Consider the following 12,216-nt stretch of genomic DNA (forward strand, 5'->3'; position numbering starts at 1 on the left):
GCGGGGGCGGCCGCGGCGGCACCGCCCCCTCCTGCCGCCGCCATCTTGGAGGGGAAGGGGCGCCGTTGCTAGGCGACCAGCGCCGGCACTGCGGCCTGCGGGCCTGGGGAGCGGGCCCCGTTTTAGGGACCCGCCCTGTCCTCCATGGCCCCCCGTTGGGGACATGGTCCGTAGCCCCGAGCCGTCCCCTCCAAGGCAGGGCATCCCCTCGCCCCGCATGGCCGGCGTGCCCCTGCAAAACATGGGCACCCCTCACTCCTCCGTGCACCCCAGCACCCGCTCCAGCTTCAGCCTGGCTCTACTTAAAGCGACTCGAGGTTGCTGCCCGTTGGAGCAGGTGCGGGCAGACAGTAAAAATAAAACATCATCCCCTCCCTGCTCCAGGCAGCACAGATTGGGAAAGCGAGTGCTTAGAGCAAAGGTTTTGCAGGGCTCCGTCAAACCCAACAGCTTGCGCCTTCCTCGGCATATGTGCAAGCGAGGGGAAAAAAGAACCCACGAGGCGCTTGCTCGAAATAGCAAGAAATTCTCACCTCAGCTAGGGACTGTATTTTGGCTGCAACACGCAGCAATTGCAGGGTTTAACCTCTCCACTGCAAGGGGTAACTATATTTGCATGTGTCCCTCAAAACAAGGGCATTTTATAACCAAAAAAAAAGCTCCCTGGCAAGCGCGAAGGAGAGGGGACTGGGATGGGAAGCGTAAGGAACTACAGGAAGAGGCAAAGAGCCGCTTCCCCACGGGGCGCCCGTATCGGGGCTGCCAAAGCTCTTGGTCAGCTCCAAGAGGCACAAACCGCGAGCCAAATTTATCCCGTAGCCTTTCCTTATTCCAGCAGAATCCGCTTTAAAAACAACCGTCGCGTTTCAAGGTTTGTTTGCTTTGGTAAAAACAGGCTTTCTAAAATTGCATCCGGGCCTGGCCTATAAAAAGGCTGGGGGAAATGGAGCAGCCTGGGGTGAAACATGGCTTTCTTTGCGGCTGCGGGGGCAGCGCTGTGAGCCGGGCTCCCTCCTGCCATGAGACGGGAATCCACCCCGGCAGCACCAGCGCAGCACAGGCAGGGCCCCAAAAAGGGCTTTTTGAGCCCAAAACGAAGGGGACGCCATGCGGGGGGGGGGGACGGATGAGCGGGTGTCAGTGCCACCTCCCGTCCGCCGTGCCACACTGCACGGCCGGAGCCGCGGGAAGGCCCTAGTGCATCACCCGGATGCAGGGATGGATGCATGGAAAAATCCCGAGTACGGAGCAGCCGCCCCTTCCCCGGGGATGCTGCAGTGCCGGCGGCATCGCTGTCACCGCAGGGACATTTGCCACCACGGTCGCCTCCCAGAGCCGGCAGCACACAGAGCACGCTAGCAGCCCTCCGTCATTACAGAATATATTTTATTTATGGAATTTTTACAAATAACTTTTACACCTCACACGACATAAGTTATGTTCTTTGTTTCGACAAGTACTTCTTACGACACCTGAGTTATTAAAATACTGAGATGGAACTTGAGCTTCTAACCGGACACGGGAGAGGGAAACAGATTAAAAACCCCACGCAAGCTCAGGTGCTGTCACCTTCCCTCCTCCGTCTCCCACTGGCTCCATCCCGTCCGCAAAGGCTGGTACCAACCACCCAACAGCTGCTCTGCCCTTCGGTGGTCCCAGGAAGGTCCCCCAAAGCTCCCAGCCAAGGAGCCTTGTTTCTCCAAGGGGCTTTGGACCCCCGGAGTCTCGGAGCTGATTCGGTGGGCTGGAAATTGGGTTAAACTTACGACGGGGAGAGCACGGGCTCGTGGATCCTGCCGTGAATTCCGTGGGCAGTGCCCTCTGCCCCATGGAAAACTGCCAGGAATACAGTGCTTTCCAAACACTTCCTTGAGAGATAAGCGGCATGCCACCCGCCAAAGGGCTTGCTTTCGCCCCGCCATGTTAGTGGGCGTTGTAGGAGTTTGTCATGGCCCAACTTCGAGCCGAACCTGCGTCCTGGGGGGCCGCTGCACAGGCCAGCGCTGCCCTGCTGCCCCCGGGACCCAGCACCTTGGGACGGTGCTGGTCACACAAGAAATGCCACCGGGTGACCACGCCAGCCACCTAGCTCTGAGCCTGGACATGGCAAGGAAACGCCCGGGGGGACAAATGTAGGGGACGACTGAGGAGGTGCCCAAAAGATGCCCAAAGGTGGCATCTGCGGGAACAACAACTGAGCATCTCCCTAGGCAGCAGCAAGGGCCAGGGCGACACATTCCCGCTGCGCCCCTGGGTGCTCCCAAGAAGCTCTGGTATTTTCCCTTCGGGATGCCAGTGGGACCCAGCAGAGCCTGGGGGCTACAAAGACCCTGGCAGTGCCACATTTTGGGCACCTAGGGACGCGGTGATGGCCATTAGGAGCGTAAGAGGAACGAAATCTGGCTCTCACCTAAGGCAAACTGGGAGCTACAACCAGGCACCGAGCAAGACGGGCGGCACTGCTGCGGGACAGCGCTGATGTCCCCCCTGCGTTTGGGGGCTCGTCCCCCACCCTGAGGTGGGTGGAAGCGGGGTGCAACCTTCCCATTCACCTTGCAGAACCCGAAGCATTTTCCTCAGCACCCTTCCTTCCCCAAACCGGTGCTACGTGCACAAGGCTGAGCCACCCGCCCCAGGTCCCGCTTGGCCGCACGGCCACCGAGTCCTTCCCGCTGGGTGCGGGAGGCCACTCGGGGCGGGTGCAGGAGACAGAGGGCTGCAACGGAACCGCAGGCGACACGGCTGGGATGGGCAACATTATCAATATGATAATAAGTCAATTCACCTAGTGAATCTGGGGAAAACCAGCCCCAAAGCAGAGTCATGAAGCACCTGCAACACTCTTCATTAGCCTCTCCCTAAACACACAACCTAAAGAGGTTCGCGGTCTCCTTTTTCACTTTTTTTCTCTTCCAGAAAGCAAACCCCTCGCCACCCGGAACCTCTGCAACTCCGCAGCATGAGTGTTTAAAAGCAGATGTCCCATCGCAGATGCCATCGTGCGCTTGGTCACAGTGTAAAGAGCTTTTCCCCAGGCAGGGAGCCCGCGCGGGACCTCGTCCCGGCTCTGCCCTCGTGCCCCTCTCTGCAGCCGCCCCGCACAAGCAGTGGGAGGATTTTCTTCCTTGGGGCCGCAGGGAACCCGGGGGAGGTATCGGTGTCTGACCTGCGCGGGAGACGCTCCGGCCTCCCCTGCTCTGTGTGCTGCTAACCCGAATGTGCTTAAACCCCCTCGGGCCGGCTCTGCCAGGGCATCCCGCAGCAGCTCCGAATGCAAGGCCAGAGGAGCTCCGATAGCCCAACTCCGTCCTTCCTGGGAGACGTGAGGAGAGGGGACGGCTACGACATTGGGAAGAGATCCTTGGGCCAAGCCGGTCCTTGGGCAAAGGGGATTTAGCCCCCCCACCCCTGGAATCATAATAATATGAAGTCCGTGGAATAGTTTCAAAAGCAATGCCTCTTCTCCTGTAGTGTTTTGTGCTGTCAGTGCCCGCACAGGTACCATCGTACGCAGCAGGAAAAGAAAATAAGAGAATTTCCCCCCCCACCTCCCCCCCGAAAAAAAAAGGAAAAAAAAGGAAAAATGGGTAGAAGTCTCTGAGGGCGGCAGGTCCTACCCTATCTGGATCTGGCCCGAGTACATGGTGAGCAGCACCATGATGGTGAAGCCCGTGAGCAGCCCCGCGTTCTGGATGGCGAAGGTGGTGAGCGCGCTGCCGTTCTGCTCGTCCTCGCGGCTCACCTCGTTCATCTCGGGGAACTGCGGGGAGACGGAGCGGGCGCTGAGCCTGGCTTACTGGCGCTGAGCCCGGCTTGCCGGCGCTGAGCCCGGCTTGCTGGTGCTGAGGCTGGCTCGCCCGCCAGCGCCGAGCGCGGGCAAAGCAGGACGCGCGCCCCGGCGCCGCGCGCGCCGCCTTTACCATATCAGCCAGCGCGATGTAGAGGAACATCCCTCCGGCCAGGGCGAAGATCCAGTTGGCCGAGAAGTGGCTGCCGGCCACGATGCCGAAGGCCAGGCCCACGTAGCAGCAGCAGGCCGAGATGAAGTTGAAGAAGAGCGCCTGGCGGATGGTCATGCCGGCGTTGAGCAGGATGACAAAGTCCCCTGCGTGGGCGAGAGGGGGACGGGGAGGATGAGGAGGGCGGGCGCGATCGCCGCGGGACAGCATCGAGGGGCTCGTATAGGGCGCTTGACCTGCCCCGTATGCGCTGCCATCCCCATAGAGCCTGACCTTCATGCAAGTCTATAAAACCTGCCCCAGATCCCTTAGGGGGTCCTAAGGGAGGACAGGACTCCCCTTGCTCACACAGAGATGCCCGGGGCCACAGGCACGGCCTGCTGGCACCCAACGCGCCCGAGCGGGCGAGGTCTCGCTGCGTTTATTTGCACGTGTCTCAATCTAAATTTAAATCTCAGACATCATATTACCTCGTTATTTTTAGAGCCAAGATTACTCAGTGCAGTTTAATGCCTGGCCTTCCCCACACCAATCCTGTTTGTTCCATCGCGCGGTCCTCTCTCTCCCGAGGAAAACAGGTCCGATACCCATTAGATGGGCCAAGCAGCGGGGTTAGCACTAGGAGGGCAGGACTGAGAAGCCTGGAGGTCCCCCGGGCCCCCACGTACCCAGCTCGTGCGGGAACTCCTCGCAGAGGATGGCCACGGAGGTGCTGATGCCTTGGAAGACGGAGACGGTGAAGGAGGCGCCGATGGCGAGGCCGTCGATGAAGTTGTGGAGGCCGTCGCTGAGCGTCACCATCCAGGCGAGCGTGCCGATGTGCGAGTAGCGCACCTCCTTGAGCCAGTAGCACGCGCTCTGCGAGGCCGCCAGGTCCTGCCAGGGCAGCGGCGCTCACCACTGCCCGCACGCAGCGGCCGCCGCGCTGCCCTCCCGCGCTGCCCTCCCGCGCTGCCCGCCGAGCCCTTCAAACCAGGGGTTTAACCCAACAAACTCCTCCTAGCTCTGCCCGCCGAGCCCTTCAAACCAGGGGTTTAACCCAACAAACTCCTCCCAGCTCTGCCCGCCGAGCCCTGGAGCACCTGACCAAGGGGCTTGTTCCAACCCTATAAACACCCACCTGGGTTAATCCACCCGGGTTTCCTGCCCCAAGCGGGCAGGATTTGCTCTGCCCACGGGGGCACTTGCCAGCCGGGTGCGATACCCTTAAACCGCTCCCATTCCCGGGCCCTTCCCGTGGGCGGCCCCGTGCCCGGGCGCTAACCTGCACGGAGAGCGAGCCCACGACGACCTTGTGGTCGCCCGCGGCGCCCTTGCCGTCCAGCTCGCCGCCGCGCGCGGGGATCATGCGGTCCAGGTCTCCGTTCTGCAGCTTCTCGGTGACGCCCTCCTCCCGGTCCCTCTTGGAGGGCAGCGCCTCGGCGCCGTAGTGGCTGTGCCCGTGGTGATGCTGCGGGGACAGGGGCTCAGCCGCGGCCGCCGCTTCCCGCCCGGGCGCACAAAAGCCACGGGGCTCTCCCCCGATCCAAGGAAACCGCTCCGTCGGCACGGGGGTTTCGCCGCCTTCATCGCACTGGGGCAGCACACAGCGCCTCCTCATCCTCACCTGGTCCTTCTGCTTCAGCAGCATCTTCAGGATCTTCTCAGTGAAGAAGAACAGGTAGAAGCCGCCGAACACCACGGCCGACTTGGAGACGTAGTAGTCCTCCTGAGGGTTGAAGCCGAAGGCCTGCAAGCGCCGGGAGCGAGTGAGGGGCCGCGGGCAGCACTCCGCGTGTCCCCGCGCCGCGGCGGCCGCTCCGCGGCTCCTGGCCTCCCTCCAAGCAGCGGCTGCCCCGGGGAGGGCGCAGAAAGGTCTGCGTGCACCTGAACCTGCCCCGAATCCCCCAGGCAGGCAGCCTGTGCAGCACATCCATGGGTCTGGGTGCTAAAAACGTCGGATCTACCGGTCTGGTTGCTAAAAACACGGGATGCATCGGTCTGGGTGCTAAAAACCTTGGATCCATCGGTCCGGATGCTAAAAACACTGGATCCATCAGTCTGGATACTCTCTGGGAGCCTCCGGAGGGCGGCGAGGCCCTGGGGAAGCGGGAATTCCCGCGCAATTCCAGCTCGCGTTCCCGAGGGGCTTGCAGCCGCCCTACCTCGCTCTCCGGGCCACCGTGGGGCTCCCCCTTGGCCAGCAAGCGCCCAGCAAGACAACCGGCCCCCGAGAGAGAAAAGGAGCGACCCGGCGGTCCTCACCCTACCTCGGGAATGAGCTGGAAGAGGGCGTTGGAGTAGAGAGTTCCAATCGCCAGAGCTATGAAGTAGAGGAGCAGCCGCTTGTAAAAGGTCTTCTTCATGAAGGGCACCACGCTGGCCCCCACCAGGGAGCAGAGGGAGATGACGGTGACGCAGAGGAAACCGTACCCCCAGACTGCGGCGGGAGCCAAACCCACCCCGGGGCAGCGGGCGAGAGGCGGTCGCGGAGGAAGGGGGCAGCTCAGCGCGGGGAAGGGGAGCAAAGGAGTCCACGGCGGCACGGGAGAGAGAGGGGGGAGAGAAGAGGACATTCATTAGTGATTGATCCTTCATTGCTCCTGCTTCCAGAGCGGGGCCCGCGGCGGCTCTGCAACAAGCGCTCCGGCCCTTTGGGAATGCCGCAGGCCAGCTCGGATGCGAGGCGTGGGAGGGAGCTCCCGTCCCGCCGGCCGGCAGCGGCTTCCCGAGGGCCACGGGTTGTTCCAGAGCCGCGGAGCCCGCGCTCCCCGAGCGTCATCCCCGCGGAGCCCTTCCAAGCGGCTCGCTGCGGGACGGGGGGCCGAGGTGCCCGGCACCCCCCGGCACGCCAGGACGCACGGCTGCCGTGCTCCTACGCTCGGGAAAGAAGAACTGCAGTTCTGGAGCTGGAAAGGAGCCGGGAAAACCAGCGCTTGGCTGCGGCCGGTGGAGGCGAGAGCCCCTCCGGATCTGCAGCCCTGTGGAGATACCCTCGGATGTGGTCGTACAACTCCAGAACTGCCCAATTACAACACAATTAAGTTGCCATGTGTCCGTCAGACCCATCAGAGCACCAGGAAACCTCGAGCCTCACGTAGGCACAAACCCTCCGGGGAGCGCCCGTCTTGGCGAGTCAGCAAAAAACCCGCATGGACAGAGCAATTCCAAGCTTCAGCAGAGGCTGCTGGTCGTGGAGGAGCCGCTGCTTCTCCGGGCTGCTCTCTGCACTTTTACACTCTGACCCTTCCTCTTTTGCAGGGACCTTCCCACGCCGCTGGCGCCGGGGGCCGCGGGGCCGCGGCCGCTCTCGGGCACGGCCGCCCCGTGCGACTCGAGGCGTTTTCTGGTGCTCGGAGGGGCGCGAAAGCCCTGCAGAGCCCTGCACAGGCAGCCAGCGTGGAGAGAGATCCCCTGAGCCTCAGGTCCCGGAGAGATCGGACGGATTCAGCAGGGTGCAGGCGGGGAAGGCGCCCGGAGAGCCGCCCTCGGGACAGGAGGGATGCAGGGACCATCTACCGCACCTCTGGGATGAGCTGGAAGAGCGCGTTAGAGAGCAGCGTGCCGATGGAGAGCGCGATGAAAAACGTGAGGACCCGGCTGAAAAAGGCCTTCTGGGTGCACGGCACGATGAAGACTCCGAGCAGGGAGGCCACGTTAATCATCGACACACTGAGAAAACCAAAGCCCCACACTGCGGAACGAGAAGAAACGAGGGCCAGACATTACCGAGGCTCCCGCGGCTCCGGGGCCGGCCCCAGTCCGGGCAGGAGGACACGGCTCGCTCCGGGCTCGCTCCGGGCTCGCACAGCCCCACGGCACCGGAGCAGCTCTCCCTGCGCTCCAGACGCTTCAGCTGCGATATAAACCAGTTTTGGGGCGGGAAGAGGGTGGGAAGGGAATCTCTGGACGTGCCGTGTGCCTCCGGGATGCTTGGAAAAGGCTCCCTGAGGCGCCCTGGCCTCGGCGGGTGCGAGCAGCAGATGCGGTGCTCAGGACAGCTTGTCCCAGCCTCGGGCAGCGCCAGAACCCGCCTGGGCTCACGGAAGCCCATTTGGCATCAGCGGTGGCCGGAGGCTGGCGGGACAGGCCCATCCGCCCAGTGGGCTCCCAACCATGCTGACCCCCCCGCCTGACTCCTTATCCAGGACTCCAGGAGAGGGGCCATGGAACAGCTCAGACCTCGGGCACGCGCACGTGGGAACAAACCAGGCTCCAGAGCTGGAAGCGCGGAGCCAACAGCACCTCTCCGGAGCCCATGGCACAAACACAGCAAGGAAAACCCGCAGAGGCTCCCGGCAGGGTCCCATTCCATATGGGAACGGGACCCGGCGTGGCTTCGCACGCTGGCGCTCCGCGCGCAGGCCCCGCGTGCCGCTCACCTTCGGCCGCGCTGGGCCGGCTCTCCTCCGTCCGCTCGTCCTCCTCGTTTTCCAGGTTCTCCGGGGCGCACGCGCCCGACTCCAGCTGCTGCAGGACGGCGGGGCAGAAGTCCTGCAGCTCGCGGGCGCCCAGGCGCGAGGCCGCGCTCAGGTTGTGCATGGCGAAGAGCTCCGCGGAGCCGAAGCACTGCGGGGGGACGGCAGCGGGGCTCGCGATTCCCGCCCTTCCACGGGACCCCAGGATGGTCGACGTTGGAAGGGGCCTCTAGGGATCATCCTCCAGCAGGGACACCCCTCAGACACCCGCCAATCCCCATACCACCCCCCCGGGACCCCATAGATCCCACACTGACCACCCTGGCACTGCATAATCCCCACGCTGACCCCCCTCCCCACACCCCCTATAGCCCCATACTGACCCTCCAGGCATCCCGGGGGAGACAGGGCTCCCCCCGGCCTCCCGCTGCCCCCCCAGAGCAGGGGGCACCCGGGCGCATCCAGGCGCGTTGGGAAGATCTCCAAGGAAGGAGCCTCCCTGGGCAGCCTGTGCCAGGGCTCGGGCACCCGCACAGGGAAGAAGTTCCTCCTCGCACGGAGATGGGGCTGCCTGGGGTTCAACTTGCACCCATTGCCCTTGTCCCGTCCCCGGCCAGCACGGAGAGGAGCTCGGCGCCTTCCTCCCCACAGCGCCGCGCGAGGTTCCTCACCCGGGAGAGGTTGGCGGGCCGGGACGCGTTGGCGCGCCCCACTCCCACGTCGAGGCGGTTGAGCAGCGCCTTGAGCTGCGCCAGGCTGAGGGTGCCGCCGTCGCCGTGCCGCTGCAGGACGTCCTGCAGGAAGGCGGCGGCGGGTGGCGCGGCCGCCGCGCGCGGGCACCGCAGCACGCACAGCAGCGCCAGCAGGCAGCAGCCCCGGCCGCCCGCGCCCGCCATCCCGGCGTCCCGGCGCTGCTGCGGACGAGAGCGCGGTGCCCTGAGCCGCCGCGAGCACCGGGCAGAGCCCGGCCCGCGCGGCGCCCCTCGGGGTGCCCAACACCAGGGCCAAGGGCCAGGGAGGTGGCAGGGCACTGGGACAGGACACCATGTCCATGGGCACTGGGACACGGCACCATCTCCATGGGGCCTGGCACTGGGACAGGACACCACGTCCATGGGCACTGGGACACGGCACCATCTCCATGGGCCCTGGCACTGGGACACGGCACCATCTCCATAGGCCCTGGCACTGGGACACGGCACCATCTCCATGGGCAATGGCACTGGGACATGGCACCATCTCCATGGGCCCTGGCACCGGGACAGGACACCACGTCCATGGGCACTGGGACACGGCACCATCTCCGTGGGCCCTGACGTGGCCCTGGGACATGGCACGACATGGGACAGTCCCTGGCAGCGGGACACGGCACCAGAGGCCAGCGCGTTTCCTCAGGCAGCACCGGGGGTGCCCACGCGCTCCCGGGGTGCCTTCCCACCCCCACGGGAGAAACCCGCCGCTTCCCCCCGTCCCGCGGGGACCCCAACACCCCTCCACGCGCCCGGCACTCACCGCGTGCGGATGCAGGGGGAGCTGCCGGTGTTGGCTCCGTGCGACTGGCGCCTGCGGGACAGAGGCCGGTGGGAAGCGCGGGAGCGAGCGCGGAGCGCACCGCGCACCCGGCACCCCGCAGCCCCGGGGCCACAGGGGACACGCTCGTTAGGTTATACTTTAACTATGCTAATTGCAACGAACCTGCCCGGGCGGCACCGCAGCCGCCTTTAGAGTATTTGCCTAGACTCAATCCTTGCCCTTTCTGCTCTTTTCATTTATGCCGAAGATCAATAAGAGGCAAGCGGCGGGGATGTGGGGTGCACCCGGAGCGGGGAACAGCCCCGGGACAGCGCGGGAGGCCGCGCTGGAGCCGTGCCCAGGAAAAGCTCTGGGGAAAAAAAACAGCTTGGGAAAACTGGTGGCAGGTGAGCGGCAACTGGGATTGCCAAGGCCGCGGCGCGGGACGTGCCAGGAAGCACCGCTGCCCTGCGGGGCACGCAGGCAGGCGGCATCCCCGCCGGGGCGCAGGGAGCAAACTGTCCCGGGAGCGGACGGGGGACAAACACGGGGACGGCGGCGTCACCCGCCAGCCGCGCGGACCGCGGGCGTTGGAGCTTTTCCATGGGAGGGAAAGGTTACGGAGCTGTCGAGAACGTGGCACGGGGCCTTATCGGAGCGGCGGCAGCGCCCGGCCGGGCGCCTCGGGCCCGGCTCCGCAGAGCCCGCCGCGGGATCGCCTGGCGCCTCCCGTCGTGCCCGAGCATCCCCAGGGAACCCAAGGGCGTTCCCGGCGTGCAGGGCACGCGCTCGAGCCCCTGTGGGGTGACGGGGACGGGAACGTCCCGCGGGAGGAGGCTGGAGCACCGCGGCACCACACGGCAGCTCCATAGGGCTCCACAGGGCACCACGCTGCCCCCGGGCTGCCCACGGGCTCCTCAGGGCAAGTGGGACACAGGGGGCAAATCCCGGGAGCAAATCCCGGCTGCTCCGCGGCACCAACAAGCGGCCCCTGCTCCCGGGCAGCAGCTTTCGGGCTCTTCCCAAAAGAGGCCCGGGACATTTTTGAGCTCCGGCCAAGCAATTGTTCTGAAAATAGCGCTGGCCGGTGGCAGCGCGGGGCGCGGGGCAGCCCCGAGCCCTGCGAGCGGCTCCCTCTGCCGCCGCCTTCCCTCCGGAGGCTCCCGCATTCCCGCGGGTTTAAGAGCTAAAAGCCGGCTTTGTTGCTCGCGGCACAGGGGGACCCTGCGCCAGGGCTTAGCCTGTAGGCTCGCGCCTAATCCCTCTCCTCCCCAAACGGGGCGCGGGAGCCCTGGCTCCGCGGGTGCCGGCAGCCCTCTGCTCCGCGTTTCCCGGCGGGAGCGGAGCGCCCTCCCGGAGCCCCGTGCGCTCCGAGCAAGCCGGGCAGGGCAGAGCGCACCAAGGAGGGAAACGATCCCGCCGATCCCATCCGCCGGGAGCCCCTTCCCGGCCGCGCTCCCCGCTCCTGCCTGGCCTTCCCGGGCACCCCCTGGCCTCCCGCGGCGGCCCCTTCTCCTTCTCCTGCACAAAGGTCATCTCCGACAAGCCGGGAGTACCGGAGAGGAGGAGGAGGAGGAGGAAGGTGCCCACCCGTGTCCCAGCTCCGGAGCCCTCGGCTTGGCCGGGCACCAGCCGCCGGGAGCGGCGGCGCCGAGCGCGCCCGGGGCCTGACCTACTTTGTGGCTCGCTCGCCTTCCCGGCGGGATGGAGCCGAGCGATCCCGCTCCGGAGCGCCGTGCGGTGCTGCCGGAGCCCACGGAGACGCCCAGCAGCGCGAGCCGGAGCCGCCGGCCCGGATCCGCAGCCCGACTCCCTGCCTGGCCTTCCGTCCCTTTATAGCGGGAGTTATCGATCCCTGTTGCAAAACCCCCCGCCCCGGGAAGGGGATGCCGGGAACAACTTGTGCAAAGAGAAAACAGCAGCAGAGCGGCGCGGCCGGCGGCGCCAGGGGCTTCCCGAAAGCCCCCGGGGCAGCGCTCGGAAGCGGAGCAGTGTCCGGAGGGAGCAGGACAGGGGCTGGCAGCGTCACCGGAGCCGTGGCCCGAGGTGCAATTGGCCCCTCGCACCTGGGCGAGCCGTGGGCATCAGGGAACAATTCCCATAGGGAATGTGCTTGCTGGGAGCCCGTGAGCGTCACCCGCCTGCCTGGAATCAGGGCTGCCCGGCATCCCCTCCGCCAGCCTCGCAGCTCCGTTCCCGTGCGCCCAGCCTGCTGCCGGAGCGGGGACCGGGAACGGGGCAGGGACCTGGAATGGGGCAGGGACCGGGAACGGGGCAGGGACCGGGAACGGGGCAGGAACAGGGAACGGGGCAGGAACAGGGAACGGGGCAGGGACCGGGAACGGGGC

General features: G+C 65.6%; 1 protein-coding gene across 1 annotated transcript; it reads right to left on the reverse strand.

The window, feature by feature from the left end:
• Nucleotides 1-1,421: 1,421 nt before the first annotated feature.
• On the reverse strand, nt 1,422-9,252 carry SLC39A14 (solute carrier family 39 member 14). Its single transcript, XM_026042296.1, has 8 exons — nt 9,028-9,252; nt 8,321-8,507; nt 7,463-7,632; nt 5,566-5,688; nt 5,224-5,409; nt 4,628-4,835; nt 3,921-4,105; nt 1,422-3,760 (listed from the first exon to the last, which is right to left on the reverse strand). Exons 1-8 carry the CDS (start codon nt 9,250-9,252, stop codon nt 3,614-3,616), a joined length of 1,431 nt encoding a protein of 476 aa, XP_025898081.1. The 3' UTR covers nt 1,422-3,613.
• Nucleotides 9,253-12,216: the final 2,964 nt, after the last annotated feature.

The sequence above is a fragment of the Nothoprocta perdicaria genome, unplaced genomic scaffold (assembly GCF_003342845.1).
Source record: "Nothoprocta perdicaria isolate Ctin4 unplaced genomic scaffold, notPer1 scaffold_103, whole genome shotgun sequence".
Lineage (NCBI taxonomy): Eukaryota > Metazoa > Chordata > Aves > Tinamiformes > Tinamidae > Nothoprocta > Nothoprocta perdicaria.